At 42.4% G+C, this 26704-nt stretch overlaps 1 protein-coding gene across 4 annotated transcripts in view; it reads right to left on the bottom strand.

The window, feature by feature from the left end:
- Positions 1 to 217: 217 nt before the first annotated feature.
- The window catches only part of kirrel3l (kirre like nephrin family adhesion molecule 3, like), a 122344-nt gene continuing 95857 nt past the window's right edge, over positions 218 to 26704 (bottom strand). Inside the window, exons 4-15 of one of the 4 annotated variants that reach the window (XM_034175071.1) lie at positions 24533 to 24690; positions 20901 to 21051; positions 20117 to 20222; positions 17012 to 17160; positions 16800 to 16927; positions 15650 to 15776; positions 14412 to 14512; positions 11680 to 11878; positions 10814 to 10933; positions 10588 to 10697; positions 10339 to 10479; positions 218 to 2337 (exon numbers count right to left, since the gene is read on the bottom strand). In XM_034175071.1, coding sequence (XP_034030962.1) covers positions 1846 to 2337; positions 10339 to 10479; positions 10588 to 10697; positions 10814 to 10933; positions 11680 to 11878; positions 14412 to 14512; positions 15650 to 15776; positions 16800 to 16927; positions 17012 to 17160; positions 20117 to 20222; positions 20901 to 21051; positions 24533 to 24690 — 1982 coding nt within the window. In that variant the 3' untranslated portion in view covers positions 218 to 1845. The remainder of the gene's footprint in view (positions 2338 to 10338; positions 10480 to 10587; positions 10698 to 10813; positions 10934 to 11679; positions 11879 to 14411; positions 14513 to 15649; positions 15777 to 16799; positions 16928 to 17011; positions 17161 to 20116; positions 20223 to 20900; positions 21052 to 24532; positions 24691 to 26704) is intronic. The other 3 variants (XM_034175073.1, XM_034175072.1, XM_034175075.1) reach the window with 3 other exon arrangements.

Below are 26704 nucleotides of genomic sequence, written 5' to 3'. Positions count from 1 at the left end.
AGGACGACGCACATACATCGGGCCTTCTATTGTCTCATCTGTCTTCATTAAAAGCAGCGCTCCACTGGGGGAATAGGAAAATCAACATAGACAGTGCAGCTAATTTATGTATTCATCACTGCTGCTACGTTGGAAGCTTTGTTTGTCGCTGTGCCACACGCCCAACGAAGCTACTCAACTGGGCTGATTATCTCTTCAGCATTCAAACAGCCTGCTCTTTATCTGAAATGGTTTTATTTAAATATAAATATGTGTACAAAGGTACAGGCAACAATAGCTCATTTATAGCAAATAAAAATCTGAATACATTATTAAAAGAATAAAACAAATGCCAATTAGTTGTTTAAAAAAAAAAGCATAGTAATTGCATTCAATGATTGATGAATAACACGGAGGAAAAGTGGAACGAATGAAGTCAAGATACATATGTACGTATATAAAGATACTTTACAATAAAGCAGCTTACACGCTGTACATTAAGGCTTATATAAAAAATAAAGACAAGCGATGATGTTTCTCCAAATGGGTGGCAAACATTTTGGACAAATGGCAGTACAGGTGTCCATACTGAAACATCTAGGAAGTGGAATTAAAAAAAAGACGAGTCTGGATACAGAAACCGAAGTCTCCAACATGAAATGCACATGAATGTAAACGCTGAAGAGTTTCACTAGACACATTACTTGCATGCAACAGACAGAAAATATGGGTTCGGCCATTTGTACAGATAATTCAGTGTTTTCAGGGTAGTGCTGTTTCTTGTAAACATTGAGTTACTTGCATCTGCGACCTTTCACATCTGTAACCCATCTGAGCCTGCCAGTGTTGATGCTGCACTCAAGCTTATCTCAAGTTCAAGATTGCCTTCTTAATTTTTTTTTTTTTAATTCCTTTCATCGCCAGACCACCGTATGATTGTTCTGGTAAAAGCCAACTTTTTAAATTCACAAAAAAATGCAGTACCAGGGGGCAGCACAGCAGAATTCACCCTTTGTCCGCTATTACGCAACACAGTTTTCGCCGTCTTTGGGTTTTCACGGACTTGTCCTTCATGGTACAACATACATTGTAGCTACAGTAACATACAGTGTTCCATTCAAATGAAGGCTAAAATACACATTCGCTTCCTGTCTCCTTATTTTATCCACCGGTAAACAAGACAGTAAACAAGTCCAACTTGTTAGCATTTTTATCACAATGTAAACGCTTTCTACCACTCACTGGACTCATCACATCGCAGTACTGAGGGGACGTGGTCAGTAGAACTAATCTGTTGTGTAGGACAGTTGGACTCTTTGAGGACAGCTCAGTCTTTTGTTGATGATAGAGATGCACATGTGCTTAATTTCCTTTTGCATGCCAACAAAATACCAAATGACATTAAATTGTCATCGCCCCCCCCACCCCATGTGTCTTAACTTGAAATACCTTCCTTGAAAGTGTGTTGGAGGTCATGTTTGTTTATGGTTGCCGCAAGGCAGAGCTCTGGAATGCAAGTAGGTAAACAGCTCCACCATTTGTTTCAACCACCCAAATTCAAGGAGGTGCATATTAAGTATTTTGTAGTTTGCCCTTGCTGATGTCTCCACAGGTTTTGGTGGTCCTCATGCAGGAGATAACCTGGTGAGGTGTTGTACTTTAATTACACATTTGACTTGAACATCACAAACTGCTGATTTCTCCAGCCTCGGGAGTTCTGCAGTTGGCATTGTAGATCCCACTGTCCTGCCCTCCACACGTGTCCTGGACAGATTGTCCAAGTAAAAATTCTGCTCATGTTAATCCAGCCACAAGTATGTGGAGGTGACACCAGCTCATTGCTCCTCTGCTTGTCTCTTTGTCCAATTAGACGTGAGTCTGCATACGTTGTGAGGGGCGGCCGTAGTCTGACTGCTGGGAGGACACTTGTGAAGAGGCGTAAGAGAAGCGGGATGAGCTGGAAACCTTGCTGGCCTCATCGGATTGGTCGTAGGAATCCACCTTTTCATAGGAGGTGGGCTTAACGTAGCTGGTGAAGGCACGGCCGTAGGTGGCAGGTAAGTAAGCGGAGCCGCTATAAAGGGGGTCGGTGGGATAAGCGCTGGCTTGCTGCGCAGGTTGTTGCTGGGTACCTGGCTGCTGTTCATACGAGGTCCGAGGGACTGTGGAGGTTGCATATCGGTGGGAGAATTCATAGATGCGAGGTTGGTTGCTTTGCTGACCGTACACAGGGCTGGGGGAGGGCAGCTGGGATGGCGTGTAGACTGGCCGTGAGTTGGGCACATATTCAGAAAATCCACTGCCACGGATATGGCGGTCTTCATGGCCACGGACGTTATAGTAACCATTGGTGGGGTCCTATGATAGATACAAAGGAAAATGTGCAATGAATATTATGTAAATAAACTAGAAAGTGTACTTTTTTTGTAACCATTGTCAGTGGACATGTTAGGATGCCCTTTGACAATGGTTACAAAAATATCTGTGCAGCCCACATACTCAGCAAAACAATATTCACCTTGTCCATTCATTTGAGCTGTGCAAAAAAAAAAAATCTGTACAGCTGAATATCGCAATATTTTTCCCATGATACTATATTTTCTTGCCCATTATCTTCATATATTTAACAGATTGAAAATGTTCTTAAATGTCCCCAAAATCACTGTTAACCCTATGACCTCCACTCCTGTAGGTGTCACTGTAGGGCTAGCAGGTTGGCTGCCTCCTTGCACCCGTTACTCCCAGCATTTTCACAGAAGCGAGCAAGTTGATATGAGAGTTTACTTTGGTTTTAAACCTAAAATAGGGAGTTAATGTTTGACACCAAATAAATGCAGGTTACATGGTTTGGTATAGTGGCAAAACAGACTTGAGGCATATGGCAAACACGATGCTATGTCATGTTACGAGATTGACGTGACTGATTGCACACGATTTACAGAGATCAGGGCAAAGCTATGAACCTTATTTTCATTATAGCATTTTCTTTCCAGTTAATGTTTCATTTTCCAACAAGAAAATAAATGAGCTTCAAATATAAATAATCTCCATTTGCCTTTAACAACACATGTCAGCCTCTCTCTCCTACCTGAGACTTAACAAGTCCACTTTCCATAATGACTCACTCATAATGGGAACAAGTTTCTCATCAACAATCACCTGAGTGCGGCACCGCCAAATTATCAAGAGGCTGAGGTAAGTGGCTAACTGCATCGTGGGTCATTTTGAAATGTTTCTTTGCATTTAGGGAGATAAACACATATATTTAGTACCTCTGTATGGATCTTCTCCATGATACTCTTGCAACAAGTGATTTACTGGGTATTTTTTAGATTATGCCATATAAATATGGATGAAATGGATGAGCTGGCACTGCTGATGAAGAATAGAGATTTCTCCTCATCTTGTGTACTGTGCTTCACGGAGACGTGGTTAAATGCACAAACACCGGGCTGTGCGCTCCTACTCCTCCGCGCAGACAGAGAACGAGCACTCTCCGGTGGAAAAACAAGAGGGGGAGGACTCTGCTTCTATATCAACAACGCCTGGTGCTCCGATGTGACTGATTTCCCAACACTGCTGTCCCTCTCTGGAATATCTCCTCATAAACTGCAGACTGTTCTACTCTCCACGTGAGTTTAACTCCTTCATACTTTGCTCCGTGTATATTCCACCGAGCGCAGACGTGCACGAGGCCAAGCGCGCTCACGGATCAGATTATGAGCATGGAGAGAGACTTTCCAGACTCCCTTGTTATAATTCTCGGTGATTTTAACAAAGGGAATCTCAGTCAGGAATTACCAAAATACAAACAGTTTGTTAAATGCCCGACCAGAGAAGGGAGCACGTTAGATCATTGTTACACGACAGTGAGTGGCGCCTACCGCACGGTGGCCTGTGCAGCTTTGGGACTCTCAGACCACGTGATGGTCCACTTGATCCCCGCGTACAGACAGACACTTAAACTCTCCAAACCTGTTGTGAGGACATCTAAAGTGTGGAGCAATGAAGCTGTAGAGGTGCTACGCGCTTGCTTGGGCACTACAGATTGGGATATGTTTGAGGCTTCAACAGACAGTCTAGATGACTACACAGACACTGTGACGTCGTATATTCATTTCTGTGAAGACAGCATCATCCCACAGCGAGATATAACAACGACAAGCCCTGGTTCACACCTAAACTCCGGCAGCTCCGTCAGCAGAAAGAGGTGGCTTTCAGAGAAGGAGACAGAGACAGCTATAGAGGTGCAAAGTACAGATTTAGCAAGGAGGTGGCAATGGCTAAATCCATGTACAGTTCACGTCTGCAGCAAAGGTTCTCTGCCAACGACTCGGCCTCTGTGTGGAGGGAGTTGAAAGAGATCACCAACTACAAGCCCAAAGCACCTCGTTCTATTGACGACCTGAAGCTGGCCAATGACCTGAACATCATCTATTCACGTTTTGAAGTCATGGACTCACACCTCCCCACCCCCCACACAACTGGATATTCAAACACTCTGGGCCTCCCCCCTCTCACCGCTGCCCTCTTGGTTCAAGAGGAGGATGTGAGAAGACATTTCATAAGGCTGAATCCACGTAAGGCCCCGGGCCCAGACTGTGTCTCTCCTGCCACCCTGAGACACTGTGCTGATGAGCTGGCCCCAGTCTTCACGGGGATCTTCAACACCTCCCTGGAGTCATGCCATGTTCCAGGCTGTTTGAAGTCCTCCATCATAGTAACAGTCCCCAAGAAACCACACGCTCTGGAGTTAATGACTACAGGCCTGTGGCTCTCACGTCTGTAGTCATGAAGACCTTAGACTGCCTGGTTTTATCCCACCTGAAGTCCGTCACCGACCCCCCCCCCCCCCCCCCCCGACCCCCCTGCAGTTTGCCTACAGAGCCAACAGGTCTGTAGATGACGCCATAAACCTGGCCCTGCACTCTGTCCTGCAGCACCTGGACTCCCCAGGAACCTACGCTAGGATCCTGTTTGTGGACTTCAGCTCTGCATTCAACACCATCCTTCCGGCTTTGCTCCAGGACAAGCTTTCTCTGCTCCACGTGCCCGAATCCACCAGCAGGTGGATCACAGACTTCCTGACGGACCGGAGTCAGCGCGTGAGGCTGGGAAAGAATGTCTCGAACACTCGGGCTCTTAGCACAGGATCTCCTGTACACTAACTGCTGCGCCTCCAGCCACGACTCCGTAAAGCTCATCAAGTTTGCGGACGACACCACCCTCATTGGACTCATTTCGGATGGGGATGAGTCTGCCTACAGGAGGGAGGTGGACTGGCTGGTGACCTGGTGCAGCAGCAACAACTTGGAGCTCAACGCCCAGAAAACAGTGGAGATGATCATGGACTTCAGGAAAGCCACAGCCCCCCGCCCTCCCTCGCCCTCACCAACAGCCCAATCACCACTGTAGACTGTCATCGCTTCCTTGGCACCACCATCACCCAGGACCTCAAGTGGGAGTCAACCATCAGCTCCCTCATCAAGAAGGCCCAGCAGAGGATGTACTTCCTGCGGCAGCTGAAGAAGGCCAAGCTGCCTGTCTAGCTGATGGTGCAGTTCTACATGGCCATCATCGAGTCCATCCTCTGCTCCTCCATCACGGTGTGGTATGCCAGGGCCACAGCCAAGGACAGACACAGACTGCAGCGCATTGTGGCCTCTGCTGAGAAGGTGATCGGCTGTAGCCTTCCACCTCTCCACGACCTGCACGTCTCCAGGACTCTGGGCCGAGCAGGTCGGATCACAGCTGACCCTTCTCACCCTGCACACGGTTTATTCAAACCACTCCCCTCGGGCAGGAGGCTATGGTCCATCCAGACCAGAACCTCCTGCCATGAGAACAGTTTCTTCCCCTCTGCCGTTAGACTCATGAACTCCTCATAACTCAGTCACCTTAACCTTAACTCTGTCACTTTATCATTTTTATCACGGGTTACTTTAGACAATGTACTCTGTTTTTTAATTGCACTCCTCCCACTGCACTGTTGTTCTGTTTGTGTTGTTGTACATAACCTTTCATATTTCATATTTCTGTTTCATATTTTATCTTATATTTTATCTTATTTTAGCACATATTTTATCTTAGCATTTTTTATTGCCCTCTGTTTAATGTTGCGCCATCATACCAAAGCAAATTCCTAGTCTGTGAATCCTGTTCATTGGCAATGGCAATAAACTTCTTCTGAGTTCTGATATAAATGACGTTATTTGGGTGTTTAGGTGGGTTCTAAATCAATACAGAATTGATTAAAATCATTTTGTGTCCTTAGTGAAAAGTTACCCCCCCCCCCCCCCCCCCAAAAAAACCCCTTTCCATTTTCTGCATTATAAAGATGCATCACAGACATGATGCGATGGTTGAACATCAGCCATCAGTTGCCACGTGGGTCGATGGTGCAATCTTGTGGCTGTAGCTGATAATCCAGTATATTTTTGACATTTTGAATAGCCACTATTCAAATGGCATTTTTTTTAAACTAGTGGTGTAATGGTATATGTAATTGTCCCTAGAAATTTCAGTGTGGGTGAAAAGTGTCCAAAATATCAATGTAAACTTGTGCATTTATTGATGATGTAATGACAGCCATCTCCCCAGTGCCTTTACCTGACATGCAGCCCCATATCATCAACTGGAAATTTACATGTTCTCTTCAGGCAGTCATCTTTATAAATCTCATTGGAACGGCACCAAACAAAAGTTCCAGCATCATCACCTTGCCCAATGCAGATTCGAGATTCATCACTGAATATCACTTTCATCCAGTCATCCACAGTCCACGATTGCTTTTCCTTAGCCCATTGTAACCTTGTTTTTTTGTTTAGGTGTTAATGATGGCTTTCGTTTAGCTTTTCTGTATGTAAATCCCATTTCCTTTAGGTGGTTTCTTACAGTTCGGTCACAGACATTGACTCCAGTTTCCTCCCATTTGTTCCTCATTTGTTTTGTTGTGCATTTTCGATTTTTGAGACATATTGCTTTAAGTTTTCTGTCTTGACGCTTTGATGTCTTCCTTGGTCTACCAGTATGTTTCCCTTTAACAACCATCCCATGTTTGTATTTGGTCCAGAGTTTAGACACAGCTGACTGTGAACAACCAACATCTTTTGCAACATTGCGTGATGATTTACCTTCTTTTAAGAGTTTGATAATCCTCTCCTTTGTTTCAATTGACATCTCTCGTGTTGGAGCCATGATTCATGTCAGTCCAATTGGTGCAACAGCTCTCCAAGGTGTGATCACTCCTTTTTAGATGCAGACTAACGAGCAGATCTGACTTGATGCAGATGTTAGTTTTGGGGATGAAAATTTACAGGGTGATTCCATAATTTATTCCTCAAAAATGAGTGAGTCCATATTTTTTTCCTCTGCTTGGTCTAAAAAAGTAACCGTTACTGACTGCCACAATTATTTTTCCTGATTTCTTATAGTTTTTCTTAAAGCCAGAAAGTTGCCATTTGAAATGACTTTAGTTTTGTGTCATGTCTGTGATTTGCTTTTTTTCTACAAAATTAAACAACTGAATGAACATCCTCAGAGGCCAGTGATTCCATAATTATTGCCAGGGGTTGTATGTGCACAGCGAAACAATCTTTCCTCTCATTTAATTAAAATATTTTTAAAGTTGTGTTTCTCATTTTGTACCAAACTCTGTGTTTTAGTGTACCATTACGTCCCTATTTTTGACATAGAAAAAAATAGTAAAAAGTAGGGATGTCCCGATCAGGTTTGTTTGGCCCCAATCTTATTCCGAGTGATCTGATTTTGAGTATCTGCCGATACCGAGTCCCGATCCGATACTTTAAAAAACTGAATGAGCAATGAACAAATGCTAAATATATAATAATTTAATTTTAATCACCTTATTTTATTTATCACTTAAACAGTGCACTTCTCCTTGAGGTAGCTTGAACAATCAAGTAATAATTCTACCAGACTTAAAAAATGTACAAATTTGCATGTTATTTTATGTCTAAAAATAAATGTCCAAGGTTCCTTATGTTAAACAAGAAATTATCTAATCTGAAATAACAGGTGGTTTTAATTTACAGATGAAAGGTTTCTAAAGAACCCTTTATTGATTTAGCTATTTTAATTACAAGTGTTCTAAACTTTTTTTAAACAGTAATCAGAAATTTTGAGGTAACAAACAACAAAAAACATTTCCAAGGATTTTTCTTCAGAAAACTGCTCTGAGCAGACCTGTGACACGTTTGTGTTTTGTACAGCTCAGTGGCTTCTGCCACTAGTCTTCCCTGTTTGGCCTGACGCGTCGTTCCTATTGGACAGCGCGATGATACGTCACAGCTCAAAGCATCGAATGTTGGATTGGGCTGAATTTATGTTTATTCTTTTGTTCAATAAAAAAGAAAGATTGGGTTGAACTTTGACCATGTCAGCCTGCCGACAAGCGGCAATGCGCACTCCCGTCAGAAGTGTCGCTTTAGCTCAGCTTTTGACAAGATGTTTCTGACGCCTCAGAAAAGCAACAAATCTCATTGAAAATAATGCTTTTTAGACCGATTCTTGATGCCTCTGACGCTTTCGACGCACGAAAGGCCCATTAATCTGCAATAATGATCTTGAAATAGTGCTGATCAAAATAATGAGGATAAAATCTATATTGGATTCCTGATCGGGATGCAACGTCCGATTTCGATTAAGTCTGAAACCACGTGATCGGGCCTGATTTCCGATCACGATTGGATCGGGACATCCCTAGTAAAAAGTATAGTACAAATAGAACCCAGGTTTAAAAGTCCTGTACTTCCATCCCAGCCTGACCAGAAAATCACTAAGAGCCCTTGGGTAAGGTCCTTAATCCCCTAGTTGCTCCTGGTGTGTAGTGGGCGCCTTGCATGCCAGCACCTTCACATCGGCGTGAATGTGAGACATTGATGTGTAAAGTGCTTTGAGCGTCTGCAAATGGAAAAGCGCTGTTAAAATGCAGTCCATTTTAAATGCAGTCCATTTCATCTTTAAGTACTGCAACATTTTCAATGTGGTATTACACATTTTACTGAAGTAAAACATCTGTGTACTTCTTCCACCACTGGGAATAAGCAAAGTGCGCATCATGACTGTGCATCCTCGAACTCTGGGCCTTGCTCTGGTTTGGGTTCCAAATACCAAAAAAAACAAGGTAGCATGATTATGAGTGTTACGGAAGATGTGTAGCTTTGTGTTTAAGCGTTAAGCCTTAGGTTCCGGTGAAGTGTAAACATGACAGGTGCACACTGCGCTCTTACTGACTGTCAAACTGTTATTATAGACTTGAAAGGTGGCGTAAAAGCTGGTGTGATATTCATAATTCTGAGCACAAAAATCCAGAATACACAAAGCAATGTTTGTTTTACACAACTATCCCACAGAGAAGAAAAACCCCAAATGGCTTAAGATATGGATTAAAACAGTAAATTTCTTTATTCTAGTTATCAATCAGTTTTCACTAACGTGAAGGGAACGTTGCAATAGTAAACAATGACAAGGTGCATCTTCCTTGTACTCATTGTGGAGCCATTTTAAAAGTGCTCTCTCCTCATTTTCCATCAAATAATCCAAAAACAAGTCCTCATAATATTGTCTGATTTATTTCACCTCTTCAGCGGTTAAAACGCAGGGCAAATTTGCAGTTACCACACAGTATGTTAAAACAATAAGTTTGTCTTTGCATCTCCCATGAACACGGAAACCTGTGCACTCACAAAAAGTTTCAATTCATCAACTTTCCACCTTTTAAAGTCATCTAAAGTGCACAGATCACTCATGTTTACACTGCATTCTGCTATCTTTACTGTGTTTACACCGGTCGGATTGGTAGCTAAAATTTTATTGAGTGCCATAATGCGTAGCGCGGGCCGAGATGCACATTTTGCTCATTGCTGCTCATATGGTCTTATTTTTGCTGTGACATTTATTGGATCATGCACATTTCCACAGACTCTAAATAGCTAAATAGTCAAATAGTTTCATTTGCCTGAAACTAGTGTTGCCACAGTAAAATAAAGGCAAAATTCAGCCACTATTCAGATCTGTAGCCAATTATTTTTACATGTAAAAGACAAAAAAAAAAGAACAGAATATAAAGAGTTCAGTTCAGCAATCTTCAAATGCACCTTGCAGTGCACCGTTGATTTGGTGCTGATATAATGTGTTCATGCCACTCTGCTGCCCTCTTGCAGGGTTACAGTAGAAGTCAGTTCATTAAATTTTTTTTTTTTGAGTATTGCTGATAACGATGCAAAAAGCCACATTATCACCTCAGCAGAGGTGATAATATTGTGTTTATAAAGGACAAAAATAAGGCACACTTGCTATTTTGAGAGTGATTCTTGAAGAAATGACTTTCAGTTTTACCTTGGTATCCGATCTCTCATCCTCTTCCTCTTCTAGGAGGTCGCTGTGTTCTGTGCGTGATGTCCCGGGAGACTCGCTGCTGTTTGGCGCCTGAAGGAAGACCAAGCAGTTTGAAAAATTACCACCACGAATGAGCCCTTCCTTGAAAGAGAACAAAATAAAGTGTTCCTGACATTACAGCGCCAAGGTGCATTTGCCATAATCATCAGTCGGAGACGCGGCGTACAGATGGCGAGGAATGGAATTTACCATGGGCTCTTTGACATCCTCTTCGTCATCGTTGCCGCGTGTAGCGTTGTGATCGCTGTGAACAATCTGGACTCTGATATCGCTCTTGGAAAGACGAGTGCACCTTTTACCTATGCGGATTGAAATAGCACTTCTTAGAATATGTCACGCAGCATCTAATTGAATGATCCTTTGTCAGATGGTCAGATTTGAAGAACTGGCTCTTGACCCTCTCGCCCATACTAACCATTGAGCTCACCTTTGCCAGTGTGCCTGCAGCAAAGTGACACCAGAGTGATGACGCAGATGAGCAGGACGCAGCCGCCGCCCACTGCTGCGCCAACGATGATCAACATCGGCATGGCTTCTGCAACAAGAACGTAAATAGAAGAAAAGTGTTGGGTCGGGTGGGGGACAGATAGCTGTCGAAAGCACAAGTGTCTGCGCTGGGAAGGAGCTGATCGGAGAGGAACATTCATTCATCTGGCTAATCCTAAAAGTGTCATCGCCTATATACAAATCGCCTACAGTAAGATCTGGACTGGACAGTCAATCTGGCGTCCCACAGCCTGGCTATTGTCTCTAATCTCTCCTAAAGAAAGGTAACAAGGCCTGACATGCAATGAATCAACAGACAGTAATCTAATTAGAAATTCCAGGAGATACCACTGCCCAATTCTCCAAAGACCCAACTCTGCCACATTGATGCAAATTACAGGCGAGGACCTTATTTCTGGTGTCTGCTGGAAGAAAGGCTTCCACTACAGCAGCAGTAAGTGTTGCATCACTTAAAGGATCTGCAGCCCGACATGCCGAACCTTTGCTCTCAGGCAGTGATGGAGAATATGAGCCCAACCGCAGACACATGTGGTTTCCTCTAATTGACTTTTGTCCCCAATCAATATCCACGTTATGGGGCAAACATATTCATTAAAGAAACCATCTGCTGATTACATCATATCGATTAGAGGAGTATAATTAAGATAAGCGCTGCACAGGAGTGCTGCTTTCATCTAATCCGCCCTCCTTCGTTACAAGGTTTGAGAGGATCATTGGAACCTCCGTGGAGGTTTCTGGGGGAGATTATTACCATTTGCTGCTGTCAGTCTTTACCTTGCTCCTTCAGTGTGACCAGTGTGGTGCCCGTGCCAAAACGATTCCAAGCGGTGCAGTTGTAGCGCAGCTGGAAATCCTGCCCCAAAGTCTCCGACAGCACCAGGGAGGACAGGACTCCGTGGTCGCTCGTTACCGTCTGCACAGAGTAACGACCGGAGGACCCCGAGGACAGGCTCATGTCACCGAACGTCCAAACCTGTGGGAAAGGAGACGTGAGAGACCGTGTAAGAATGAAGGATTCCTTGCTGCTGTCAGCGTGGCTGTTTATCTTCAGATGCCTGACTGCCGTCGACTGCACACAGGTTTCGCTCTGTGTTTAACCATCGCTCTGTCGACCTGTAATGCGCTCCATGGCTGACACGGCTCACAGGCTCATGTTTAAGCTGCCTCCCGTGTCTGCCCTGCAGGTGAGGCCTAAGGAGGGTTATCTGCACTGTGGAAAAAAAAAACCACCTCGCTGCGGTTTTGAGCAGAAGGCCAGCAGGGCACCTGTCTCTCACTCCTTCTCATACCCTCATTATCCTCCCTCAGCCCAGTGTAAACTCGACAGGGTCAGCAAATGATGCCCTTCAGGCCGCTAATGGAATGTGGTTTGACTGACACCTGCCAGTCAGTCAGTACACTGTTATATGTTGAGATGCCGTGTGCTTACTAGTGCAGCAGATGAGAGAATATTTAGAGTGGAATCCTGCAAATGGTGATACGAGCATCAGATTTGGCACAAATACTCCTAAGACATTCCTCTTTTGAAAAAAATGATTAGCCACTTGAATTTTCAATCAGCGGCTGGTAGGGATCAATTGAAGAATTACACAGGGGTCAAAATTAAAAGATCCTCCCATCATATTGAAAAATATACCACATGATTTGCCTGATCATAAAGATTGTGACTGAATTCTGTGGAGTTATGTGATTAAAAACAGCAAGAATGGAAACAAAGGTCAGTTTCTGTTTGTACAGGGGTCAAAGGTTAAAGCTGCTCCAATTTTGGTCAAAAGTGATGCAAATTATTAGTTGAGTGAACAGGGTTTTAAAAAGGAATAGTTTGGACCACATTATCACATTACGGGGTAACATATGTCACGTCATAGAATCCAATGGACGTTGACCTTTACTTTGGAGACCAAGCATTCAACACTGTCAAAAACTATTCAATTTATTAATCCTGTTAATAAATGGAATAGTATGTTAGCATAAATGGTGGAGAGGTTTTTGTGGGACAGACTGAAGGTGAGGTAAAGGACAATATTATGAAGTGGCCATGCCCATCACGAGAATGCCATGCCCATCATAACGCAACCACGCCCATCACGACATCCAGTGGCGTCAGACATACGTAAGCCCCAACACAAGTGAGTGACATACGGTAGAAACAAAATGGTGCACTTACAATCAGAGGTGTCAAGTAACGAAGTACAGATACTTTGTTACTGTACTTAAGTACACTTTTTAGGTATCTATACTTTACTCCATTATTTTTCTGCCTACTTCTGACTTCTACTCATTACATTTTCACACAAGTATCTGTACTTTCTATTCCTTACATTTTTAAAACAAACAGCCTCGTTACTCTTGGCTTCAGTTTAATGTTTATATATATATTTCACATCATGTGCGCCCGTAATCAACTTTTCTGCAGCACGGCTTTGCTTTGAACCGTGAACCAATCGAAGCAGTGGTTCGCAGATTGAAGCAATGCTTCGACCTATTTATTCTTTCTTTCTTTCGCTTAATTTTCCCCCGCTAAAACCCTAAAGAGCATACTTCTGTGAGTATTATTTACCTTTTCTGTGTTAAAACGACCTGTTATGGTCTTCTGAAACAGTTGATGTATTTTATAACTTAAAAAACGGGAGCGATGCTAACGCGTTAGCATGTCTATGGCATTTTCAATGTTAAAAGTTAGCATTAAGCAATTGCAGCTCTCATCACGTTCAGGTGCATTTGTTTTCAAATTGTAATATTTCTTACATTTATTTTTGTTTATATATTAATAATCTAATGATTATATACAATTTTAGAGAAAGAGGCAAAAAGAACCTGAATAGAAACACAACAAAAAATATAAAAGCAACTAACAATGAACATACATAAATAAATACATACATAAATAACTGTTTCCCCTATGGTGTGACTCTTACACCTCCATTTCATCCCTGTCTTATTTAATGACAGTTTGTTTCAGTCAAACCATATTTTCAGTTTGTTAAATTCTTCAGTTTTTTCCTCCAGAACTATCTGCCAAACTAGAAAACTGCTGCATGCTAGTAAGAGCAGAATACTACTGGAATGAATTTGAATAAGGAAAGTTGTGGGTTTTTTTTTTTTTCCTTCACTAAATGGATGCTGCACTCACTGCAGTTTATTGTCTGGAATAGTCCCAGATTGCATTTCAGAGCTTCTAGAATTGAAACATTTTCGTGCAGGTGGTGTTGGGGGGTAATTTTTGGTTTTGGGTCTTGGGCCACATGTAGAACGAATCAGTTTTTAAATTAAGCTTTCAATTCATATAGTGGCATCTACCTTTTTTTTTTTTTTTTTTTTTTTTTTTTTTAAAAGGTTACTTTATACTTTTATACTTTAAGTAGGTTTTGGAACACATACCTTTTCACTTTTACTTGAGTAAAGAGGTCAAGTTGATACTTCAACTTTTATCAGTGTTTTTAAACTGCAGTATCTATACTTCTACTTAAGTAACAAATGTGTGTACTTTTGACACCACTGCTTACAATCTTATCAGGCGGGGGGCTGCTTCCCACACGACACTCCAGCTTTCCCTTGGCATGCATGACAGCGTGCTGCGTGGCGTCCGCTGTGATGATGGGTGGGCCTGGTGTGAAGAAAATGAGAGTTCAGAGTTGAGAAAAGGAAAGAAAAACATGTTTTTGAAATAGTAACAGTATTAATTTAGCAACTTGTCATCACACATTCAAAGAAGTATTAGCAGAAACATGACAAGCAATCGATTTGGGGGGCTGGGGGGGCACTTAAACTCAGTGGATAAATACCATCCTCAGATGACCCACAGTGTCAGCAAATCAGTAATTTATTTTTTAATGACTTACATTTAGGAATCTAAAAGGTGTATATACACGAGTAAACACTAAAACTGGAAACCAGTTAGATATTTATGTTGCATGTATTTTCTGCTTTCATTGGATGTTGAGGACTAATAAAAGTTGTGCAAACATACTCTGCTTTTGGCAGATTTCATGAAGTTCTTTTGGCTTCTCCCATGTTGCTCAGGGTTGTTTTATTATGGCTGTTCTTCCTGATTTAATTCCACATTAAGTGGAGGATGACCAGTGGGGGAGTCTTGAACAGGGAACCTTCTGTTTTGAAAGTGCATTAATCACTTGGCCACCACACTGGTCAGATTATATGTATTTTGTACAGTACGAGACATATATATAATTATACTCTAATTGTGCAAACTCAATTTTCAAAACAAACAAATCCAACAAAACACTGCACTGTTCATGACAACACAGATTAGTTTCAATTTTCACATAAAATGCACAAGACTGATTATGTGATACAACCCCATTTAAATTGGAGAACTTATTTTATTTTTGTTGCCTAAAATGATGGCTTTTTGACAAACATTTGTCACATTTGTTTATATTTTTGAAACAGTTTTTTGTGTTCTTCTAAAATTTAAAACAAAATGTTTGGCTGAATTTGCCATGACCTAACCTGTCTTTTTTTTTTTTTTTTTTTTTTTTTTTTTTTGGTTCATTGCTCCTTTCCCCAAATAATATGACAATACAAATGTGCTTAATAAACATGAGCTACATTGAAAGCACAGTCTGTTCGTGCTTGGATTGTAAGGTTAAGAAACTGTAATTTACTATAAACCTTTATTAATGACACATAGTAAGACCTGCTGCAGGCTGTGTCCGGCCCCTGAACTGCCAGTTTGACACCCCTGCTGTATGTGACTGCACTATGAAAGAAAACCACCCACCGTTTACAGTCAGAGTCACGTCTCTTTCTGCCACACCAATACGGGGTACGATGGCCTTGCAGGTGTACGTTCCAGCGTCCTCCTGGGTAACCGCCTTCAGCTGCAAGGTGTTCCCATTACTGAGTACCTGGTGACACAACCAGAGACACGTGAGAGAGGCAGACAAAAGAGAGCTGGACCTTCATCAGCTGCACGCTCACTGTGGAGGTAGCGCTGCGGTGGGCTGGACCGTTGTAACAAATGCTGGTGGTTTGAGTTTAATTTCATTGTGAAGAGCTTTAATCACAGCATTAAGCACTCCAGCCGGCGCTGAGTGACCGTGCTGCTGGAGAGATTGTTGTAATTAAACAGTGGGAACAAAACAGAGTGCACTCTGGTGTGAGTGGGCTTTAGCCTTTGGAGCGTCTGCACTCCCTCACTCCTTAGCTCATTGATCCTGTCATTCCATCAAGCTGTGATTAATCCATTTATCCCCACTCCATCATCCTCCCTTCCCACATACCCCTGTCACACTCCAGTTTTTTTTTTTATTCTTTTTTAGTTCAACACACTTATAGAGTAACCCAATTAATCCACTGAGTGACAGTGGCAGTGGGTAGGTTAGGAACACGCGTGCTTTACTTTTCTTCGCAGAGGAGCTGAAAGTGTCTGCTATTACAGGCGACCGCATCACTTATGTCATCCCGTGGTGTTCTCAGCACCATTTTCTCTGGCTTTGCCTCAGAAATGATATTAGCTGGTAGAAGAGGAAGCCCCGATGGGAGACTTTGTGTGTTCATCCTATTAAACGTACTTTGTAGAGAAAAATTTTTGTTATTTTGGTCGTGGGACACATCGTGATTCTGAGAGCTGGAACCACGCGATGGCTGGTCGGTTAAGTGATTGACAGATCAGTTGACTGCGTTCGAGTTTGTGATCTTGATAGCGTGTCATCTGGCCTGCTGATGCTGTATGAAACTGTCAGCAGGTGGACAGTTTCGTGCCAGAAGCTTTAGCCCTCGGGGAGCGTGCTGAGGGTAGGTGTTGGAGATGGAGCCTGAAAAATGTGTGGGGTGATACTAGCAGCTATTCATGCCTCAGGGCCACGAGTGAGTGTTTCTCTCCAGGGGACAGTTTTGAAAGCTGGTGTTAAAGGCACTCGTTGCCTTACCACGCTTGAGCCGTGCTTGGTCCACGCCAGGGTCAGTGGAGGGTTTCCAGTCCATGCACACGTAAAAGCCGCATCCATTCCGATGTCCACAGCCATCGGCTTAGGCTCCGACAGCAACCGAGGGCCGACTGGAGTGAAACAGTGGTTACGTTTAAACAATCTCCAAAGGGCACAGCGTGGCCACCAAGCATAACGTGTTTGCTCGCACTCACATTGCACATCCACTAGTGTGCTAACGTTGGTGCTTCCCACTGAATTGGACACCTCACAAGAGACGGGGTCTGTGAAATAGGAGTAGTCCACAGTCACCTCAAGGCTGTCCCCATTTGCTTCAGAGATTGGAACGCCTCCTTTCGACCACCTGACACGGAGGAGCAATTACAACATATTAATGCGTTAGTTCAGGAGGTGTGTGTGTGTGTGTGTGTGTGTGTGTGTGTGTGTGTATATATATATATATATATATATATATATATATATATATATACACTCAACAAAAATATGAACGCAACACTTTTGGTTTTGCTCCCATTTTGTATGAGATGAACTCAAAGATCTAAAACTTTTTCCACATACACAATATCACCATTTCCCTCAAATATTGTTCACAAACCAGTCTAAATCTGTGATAGTGAGCACTTCTCCTTTGCTGAGATAATCCATCCCACCTCACAGGTGTGCCATATCAAGATGCTGATTAGACACCATGATTAGTGCACAGGTGTGCCTTAGACTGCCCACAATAAAAGGCCACTCTGAATGGTGCAGTTTTATCACACAGCACAATGCCACAGATGTTGCAAGATTTGAGGGAGCGTGCAATTGGCATGCTGACAGCAGGAATGTCAACCAGAGCTGTTGCTCGTGTATTGAATGTTAATTTCTCTACCATAAGCCGTCTCCAAAGGCGTTTCAGAGAATTTGGCAGTACATCCAACCAGCCTCACAACCGCAGACCACGTGTAACCACACCAGCCCAGGACCTCCACATCCAGCATGTTCACCTCCAAGATCGTCTGAGACCAGCCACTCGGACAGCTGCTGAAACAATCGGTTTGCATAACCAAAGAATTTCTGCACAAACTGTCAGAAACCGTCTCAGGGAAGCTCATCTGCATCCTCGCCGTCCTCATTGGGGTCTCGACCTGACTCCAGTTCGTCGTCGTAACTGACTTGAGTGGGCAAATGCTCACATTCGCTGGCGTTTGGCACGTTGGAGAGGTGTTCTCTTCACGGATGAATCCCGGTTCACACTGTTCAGGGCAGATGGCAGACAGCGTGTGTGGTGTCGTGTGGGTGAGCAGTTTTCTGATGTCAATGTTGTGGATCGAGTGGCCCATGGTGGTGGTGGGGTTATGGTATGGGCAGGCGTCTGTTATGGACAAAGAACACAGGTGCATTTTATTGATGGCATTTTGAATGCACAGAGATGCTGTGACGAGATCCTGAGGCCCATTGTTGTGGCATCCATCCAAGAACATCACCTCATGTTGCAGAAGGATAATGCACGGCCCCATGTTGCAAGGATCTATACACAATTCTTGGAAGCTGAAAATGTCCCAGTTCTTGCATGGCCGGCATGTTTGGGATGCTCTGGACCGGCGTATACGACAGCGTGTACCAGTTCCTGCCAATATCCAACAACTTCACACAGCCATTGAAGAGGAGTGGACCAACATTCCTCAGGCCACAATTGACAACCTGATCAACTCTATGCGAAGGAGATGTGTTGCACTGCATGAGGCAAATGGTGGTCACACCAGATACTGACTGGTATCCCCCCCAATAAAACAAAACTGCACCTTTCAGAGTGGCCTTTTATTGTGGGCAGTCTAAGGCACACCTGTGCACTAATCATGGTGTCTAATCAGCATCTTGATATGGCACACCTGTGAGGTGGGATGGATTATCTCAGCAAAGGGGAAGTGCTCACTATCACAGATTTAGACTGGTTTGTGAACAATATTTGAGGGAAATGGTGATATTGTGTATGTGGAAAAAGTTTTAGATCTTTGAGTTCATCTCATACAAAATGGGAGCAAAACCAAAAGTGTTGCGTTTATATTTTTGTTGAGTGTGTGTGTATATATATATATATATATATATATATATATATATATAGTGTGTCAAAGTAATTGTGCCAAACACATTAAAACAATGCCAGTCAAATATCACATTCTGGCAAATTCACTAAAGGGTAGTTAAAGTAGTCAAAGTGAGCAAAATCAGTTTTAAATGTACCATTAGCAGTTAAATGTGGTTGGGATTTCATATTACATGGTCTCAAATTGATATAAGTCCATGTCTTTGCATGTAGAAATTGCCCTGCTATAAGCCCAGTTCAGCCTTGAAATAGCTTGTTTATGCCTTCTGTGACATATGTCACACAAGGATAAATTTGAACTCTTGTAAGCTCTGAATCGTGTCCACTGAGCCAGTCTGTACTCTGTGTGACACACCCTCATGATGTGTGGTAGATAGGTGGAGGTGCTTCCTCACTCTTCAGACAGAGGCTTTGCCAAACAACAGCTGTTTTTCCATTTAAAGTGACAAGCAAAGACACCTTAGGCCTTCAACTGCTACGAGTCACTCATAACCACCTCTTTGTAAATGTTGAGGCGGCAACAATTTTACAGAGTAGGACTTACATACCTGTATTAAATGTGTATGCACAGGAATGACTTTTTGAACACAAGAAACTGAAAAAACTCAGATTACAACATACACGCGCACACACACACAGAGGGAGTGTTGCTTCTTTCTCTGTGCAGGATGCTGTTATGCCACTAGGTCTTTTTTTTTTAATAGAAAATAGTTGTTGGCTGGTACCTTAATGTTTAAAATGCTATTCATAAGTGCTTTGTTTTATATTTTAAGACTTATGGCATGGTATCTATAGGATACTTTGATCTGCAAAGTTGAATATTTTATTGAATACTCTGTCATCTTGCTAAACACAAGGCCCCTTTAAATTGCTTTTTGGCTCCCATGTGTTTACCTTATAATCAGGGGTGCACATAACTGGTACTCATGGTGCTCACGTGTGCTACAAATCATTGATGCACAGCAGACAGAGGGAAACACTTTTCCTACATTCTGTTATTGCTTTCCTCCTATGAAGTGCTTCCTTTGTGTTTTCTGCTGCGCATCATTTATTTTTAACATGCACAAGCACCATGAGTACCAGTTATGTGCAGGCCTGCATATAATGTATTTGAATTCTATGAGTGTGTCATCCTTGTGTTTGCTTGATTTAATGAGGAGCAGGTTGTCGGGGTCAACATTTGAGACTAAACCAAGGATATGATGGTGCTCACCTGTATCCTGTGATTTCAGGATTGGCTGAAGCAGAGCAGATGAAGAGAACTTTGGCTCCCTCTGTTACAGTCTGAGGCTGGACTGACAGAGTCACTGATGGAGGATCTTTGAGGATAAAAACAGATTTGTTAACAACATGAACATAAGTGCTATACAGTGCAAAAGAACAAGTCTTATTCATTCAACTCTCAAGTTGCACCTTGAACTTGCCATCAAGACATAAATTTATCTTTTAATCATGAACCGTGCTGTTCATTCAAAGAATGTTATTCACAGTTCACATAATATACTGAGCAAGATTTTTTTTTCAATGCAGCTGTAAAATAAAGCTAATGATGTATTGACAAGTCTTAAGAGTTTTTATTTTTGTGCCAAGAAGTTCCCTTTTTAATAGAAACTGCAATATGTACATCAGACAGATTTGACTGAAATTGACTTTTGGGATGTTCCATGTCATTTAATACTGAGTATCTGCCGATAGAATCCTGACTAGATTCTTGCCTTTTCCTACACACTGCACTTCCACAGTGCATATTCTAACCACAAGAAAGTCAATCGTATTTACATGCTTGACAGTTGAACAGCTCTGCCATGCATTAAGAGAAAAAACACCTTCAATCCAAACTGCTCCTTAATGTCTTTATTTATTGATTTTTAAAAAAGTAAACAAAATTTTGCACATCAACTTGTGCAGCATTATAGTAGTAAAAAAAATGGGACATTGAATTTTAGTTTGTTTCTTTGTGATATTTCTATAGTCTACTGCTATATGGGGACACTCACGTTGGACATTGATTGTGACGGATATCTGTCGTCCAGCTGGGGCAGCTGGATTAAGGACCCTGCAGGTGTAGGTCCGTCCTGAGTCGCTATCCTCCGGGATGATTGGAAGCATACTGACTGCTGTCTCTCTCTTCCCATCCTCCATCAGTGCCTGCAACACAACGGAACTGTTATATAGAGAATTTACACACTATGCTTTTAAAGAGATGTCCCAGACTCAAGTTGATCTGAAAATAAGCTTGGTGCCATTTATGATTACATCACTTAGGAATACCTCTATGACACTGAAGGACATTTTTTTTCTTCTTCTTTTTCATGATTGACATATTAAAATTGCCATCCTGTTCTCTGGTATGGCAGTTAAATCATATATTTTATGATCCAGCAGGGGATATTGTGCTGTTCCCGCATTTCTGAGAGTGTTCCCCGTCAGCGGTCCTTGTTTGTCATCATCTTTTAAATCTATTTACTGCTCAGAGAAATCAATATGCCTAAGTGAGGAAAGGTGGAGATTCTGAGGATATAGCTGAGTGCTCTCCCTCTCTCATACACTCAGAAGGCAAAAAAAAAAAAAAAAGGGGGGGGGGAAGTGATAGCCAAGACATCCAATGTATCTGCATTTGTACTTTTCTTTTGGGTGGTGACAGTGAGAAAGATCTGTTGGAAGAGGGAATGTGCAAGGGCAAGTTGAATCTTTGTCTCAGATGGTCAAATTAGTGAACCAAGCATTTCACTTGATTTTATTTTATTTTCAATCTTTATGACTTGTGGGTGTTTTAGAGCAATTCTCGGCTCAGTATACACTGATCAGCCATAGCATTTTGTAATATTGTGTTGGTCCCCCTTTTGCTGCCAAAAACGTCCCTGATCCATCACGCCGTGGACTTGATTGGACCTTTCTATGAGAACCATCAATCATGCTTTCAGCAATTTGAGCCACAGTAGATCTTCTGTTGTATTGGACCACACTAGCCAGGCTTTGCTCCCTGCATACATCAGTGAACCTCAGCTGCCCGTGACCCTGTCTTTGGTTCACCAGCTTTCCTTCCATGGTCTACTTTTGGTCGATACTGATGACTGCAGATTGTGAACATCCCACAATGGCTGCAGTTTTGTAGATGCTCTGGCTTACTCTTTCAACCATCACAACGTAGCCCTGATCCAAATCACTCAACTCTTTGTGCAGCCACATGTTTTTCCTGCTTCCAGCACATCAACTTTGAGGAGAGAATATTAACTTGTAACTTAATATATCCCACCTACTGACAGGTGGCGTAACGAGAAAATCAATGGTATTCATCTGCTGATGGTCATGTTATGGCTAATCGTGTACACTGGGATCACAGTGCCAACAAATGTCATGTTTGGGCTCAAACGTGTGGTTCAGAAAAAGTTGGGATTTCATGACAAGTTTCTTAAGTGTGAATCGGGTCTCGCGAGAAACACAAACTGCTTTAGGGCATGACAACAACACATACACACTCCAAAACCTGATATCTAAGAAAGTATATAAAAAAATATTTGTTTAATGAAAATTTGACTTAATTTTTGTCTAAATAGGAAAAATAATCTTAGTCAAGCATTTTTTTACATAAGAAAAAATATTTTATTTTGGGAAAATGTATCTCACATTTTCTTAATGTTTTTCCAGCTAATATCAAGCTGTATTTAACCAGTAACAAGGAAAGGCAATGGATTTCAAATCATCCAAGCAAAGGAACAAGATTGTTTTCCTTATTTTAAGACAGAGGCTAATCTTAAAATAAGAATTCTATCTAGTTTTAAGCCGCCTTTTGATTATTCAGTGCCTAGACATTTTGCTCGTTTTGAGAATTCTAACCAATTAATTTTCTTACCCCATTATCAGATTTTTTTTTAACTTAATACAAGACAATTTGGCTAGATTTCAGATTATTTGTCTTATTATGAGAGGGACAGTTTTTGCAGTGCACGCCTCCAACCACCACCCCCTGTGCCATTGCAAGCAAGCCAATGAAAGCTTTATTTCTTACATGTTTATTATCATGGCAGAGCTGGTGAAAAAGTAAAAGAAAAAAAAAAGCCAAAACAGTGAAAAACTGACAAGAGTTGCCTCATTAAGTGAATATATAACAAGCTGAAAAGGTAACTGACTTTTGGCGCCGCTCTACTACTCTTACCCACAATCCAAAGAGTGTAAAAATGGGATCAAATGGCTTAATCCTTTGTGCATCTTAACAGGCTGTCTTATAAAGTGCAGACCTGATAAGCTGCCCAAAAATGAAAGAGAGGAGCTGCGACCTCGGCCAGAAATGAACAAACGTCACAACAAACGCTGCTTCGGGTTCAAATTTTTACCCCAGTGGAGCTCAATCAATCAAGTTTCAAGCCGTAGTCGCTATGAACACCCTGTTCAAAGAAGTTTGAACATGACTGAAGCCATTAAGACGACGAATGCCCAAAAGTTACCAACGATTTTGAGAATCGGGATCAAATTTTTCAATGGTTCAACAATTGGTATCCGATTTTAAATCTGGCGCCGATGCTGGCTGTAACTACTATGTATACAAAGTTTGATCAGGATTGACAAAGTTGGATCAAGAAGCTACTGTTACGCTTCAAAACGTGCCCCAATTTGCTATTCGGGATTAAACGGGAAGGAACAGCGCTCTGTGGAATAGCTAATTCACGTAATTGAAAGTCCTGTTCCTCCCAGGCAAAATGATAATTTATTTATTTATTTTTACACATTTTACAGACTTCATGTTTTGACAGTAGCAAGTCTCCCATTTGGATTTAAATAGGAATTGGTTGGTAATTCATGCGGATACAGTTTGTCCACAGTAGGTTCTGTGATGAATGATATGTGCACAACTTAATTATTGGTCTTATCAGACGGTTTCACTATGCAGCAAAATACAGAAGAGTTGGGAGGAAAAGCTACCTGAATCCTCAGCGAAGAACATTACTAGAACTGAAGCTCACTGAAAAGTAACCTGAACTGTACGTCGAACCGAATACAGGAGTAACTGAACATAACGCAACATAAAGCTACGTCTATTTTGCCCTTTGAAAAGTTGAGCCTCATCTTCTTGTACTCCGCTTCTCCTGCCTTCTGGGCCGCTTGCTGCCCTCCTCCTCGCTGCAGACTCTCCCCTCCTCAAATGTGGCGTTTAGCGGCGTTTAGCGTAGTCAGAGCATGAAAAATGTGTCACTTTCCCAGCCGTGGCTGGCTTACGCTCCAGCGCACCACCATTGTGTTTCTGCATTGTTGTGGCTGATTTCTTCTCTGCTGAAACTCTACTGTATGAAATACTCATGCCTGTCTGAGCTTTGGCATGCTCCAGTTATGCTGTAGTGCCGCTGCATTAGAGAGGAAAGGAGGGGAGGCAGAAAGGGGGGAGGAGGAGGAGCTGGAGGGGGAGATCAGCCAAGAAGGAGGGGGACTGCAGAGAGACGGGGAAGAGAGAGGTGGCAAAAGCAGTAAGAAGTGTGGGAGATCATTTAAGAAAGCTGGAAATATACCCTCAGAGAAAATAATTCTGTTTTGAAATACTTTGCATTCATTTCCACCCTCTGTTAGGTTTTGTAATGCTGTGTGGGTGTTTGCTGATTGAATGATGAAGCTGGGCACAGAGCCGCATTCGCTGTACCTTGGAATAAATCGTGGTCTCCATGACCTCTCCGTCGCGGTACCAGGTGATTTCCGCAGCAGGTTTGGCTCCTGAGGCTCTGCAGGTGAGATTGTGCAGCGTGTGGACCTTCAGACGCACAACTGGGCCGCCTTCCACCACTGGGTCTGAAGGAGGAACTGTCGAGCAGATGCCAAAAAAACAAAAAATGACAGTTCCAGGCGTGTACAGAGCCACAAAGACGTCAGAATGATATAGTCTTAGGTCAGGGTCAATATAGAGTAATGGAAATGGGAGAAAACAATATCTGCTTATGAGCGTGTGTGTGTGTTTAACAAGGCATACACTCAGACGGGAGAAAAGACAAAAGAACAGACTCTGCCTTATTTATTGCCTTTCTTGAGACTGGCATTATGACTCTATTTGCTCGTACTGTTGAAGTGATGTTTCAACTAAATTGCTTATTTGTTCATTTATTTGCATGGTTTTGCACGCACCACCAGCAAGCCAAGCGTGCCACCCCTGATGAAGGCGCCTATCTCCCCAACCAATAAGAGAAGGCGTAAACACGGGGTTTGCGCTGGCCTTTCTCGGTCCCTCCACCAAACCAATTTCACCGTGTGTATCTGAATTGTCAGAGGTCCTTCCGCTGCCGCGGCACGGACACTAATGGAATCCGAGTGCTAGGTGATTTTAATTTCCATGCCGATTCCCCTGACTGCACTCCTGCCGTTGACTCCTTTGACTGTACAGGATTGCTTTGGTCTCATCTGGCTGTGTTGGGGTTCATGGCACACATGCATGCACCTAGGCATATGATCAAGCACATGCAAAGGATCTCTCCTCCTGCCCCCCAAAGCACCCCTCTTTAAAACCACTTAATGCTCCTACAGTATGATACACACCAGGTCCATGACCAGAGTCATGTATATGTTTATGAGCTGCATGCTGTCGAACGGTAGCACAGGTTTATGTGCCTCACATGCACATTTCTGCACACATGATAACTATGCCAGAAGCTAAAATCTGAGCTGCATGAGAATTTGTTCAGCTTCTCCATTTGCACTAAATTGGATATTGATTCTGATCTCTATTCGTTGTCAATAAACCTTTAGAACCAAGGCCCATGTACCAGTGCTGGAAAATGAAGCCAACACGGAAGTGCCAAAACATACAGTTCCTTAAGTGATTGCTTGAGGAAGTCACTCCCCATAGATGACTATGTTAAAATCTTCAACTTTAAAGATAAAGCTCTTTAAAGCCCGGTTTAAAAAAAAATGGTTTTGATCTCTATAGCTTTTTTCCCCACTTAATGGAACTGCACAAGTGCTGATTTTATTTTAACACAACTTGTCAATTTAAGCTACTTAAACCCGTAAAGTTCTAAATAATTATAGGTGTGCTCATTTTGAGTGATGTCAGCGTGACGGTTTGAGGATTCAGGGTCATGGCAGCGGTGACTGCTGTGGACTTGACTGTGCCTCTTCCTGTTCCTTCAGCGCATTTTATTATATCTGAGAAAATGCTTTGGGTCTTGCTGTTTAGTTAATTGTACTAAGAGACCATCTCAGAAGTCTGAGCTCCACTATTATTTCATTTATATGTTACCACAGGTTTGCACTTGTTTGTCTTTCGGGTGCCCCTGTTCATTTAACACTGGCTGTCCTTCCTAACGCAACTCCATTTTTAGCTGGTGTTCCTAAGAGGTCTCTCTTCTAAGTGCTCATTAGGACCTACTCTGCTTACTGGGCTATTCCACATGGCGTCATTCTACTATGATTGTCCATGATCCAATAAGGTGCAAAAATGGGATGAAACTGCTTAATACATCTTGCCTTCTAACATGCTGGCTTATAAAGTACAGACCTGGCAACTGGCTTGCTTATAAAGTGCAGACCTGGCAACCCACCTGAAAATTAAATAAAGGAGCAGCACCGTCGGCCAAACGCTGCTTCAGCTTCAAATTTTTACCCAGATGGAGCACGATCAAACATGTTTCAAGCTTTAGTCACTACGGATACCCTGTTTAAAGACCTTCGAACATGAGTGAAGCTGTGAAGACGACACATACTTGAAGTTACCAGCATTACTATTGTAATTACCATCGCACTATCAACTATTTGGAGAACTGGGATGAAAAACTAGATCCCAATTTCAAATCTGGTGCAGATGCTGGCCGTAACTACTACGTAC

Source organism: Thalassophryne amazonica, chromosome 7 (assembly GCF_902500255.1).
Source record: "Thalassophryne amazonica chromosome 7, fThaAma1.1, whole genome shotgun sequence".
NCBI classification, from domain to species: domain Eukaryota; kingdom Metazoa; phylum Chordata; class Actinopteri; order Batrachoidiformes; family Batrachoididae; genus Thalassophryne; species Thalassophryne amazonica.
This window is presented reverse-complemented; position numbering and strand designations above follow the sequence as displayed.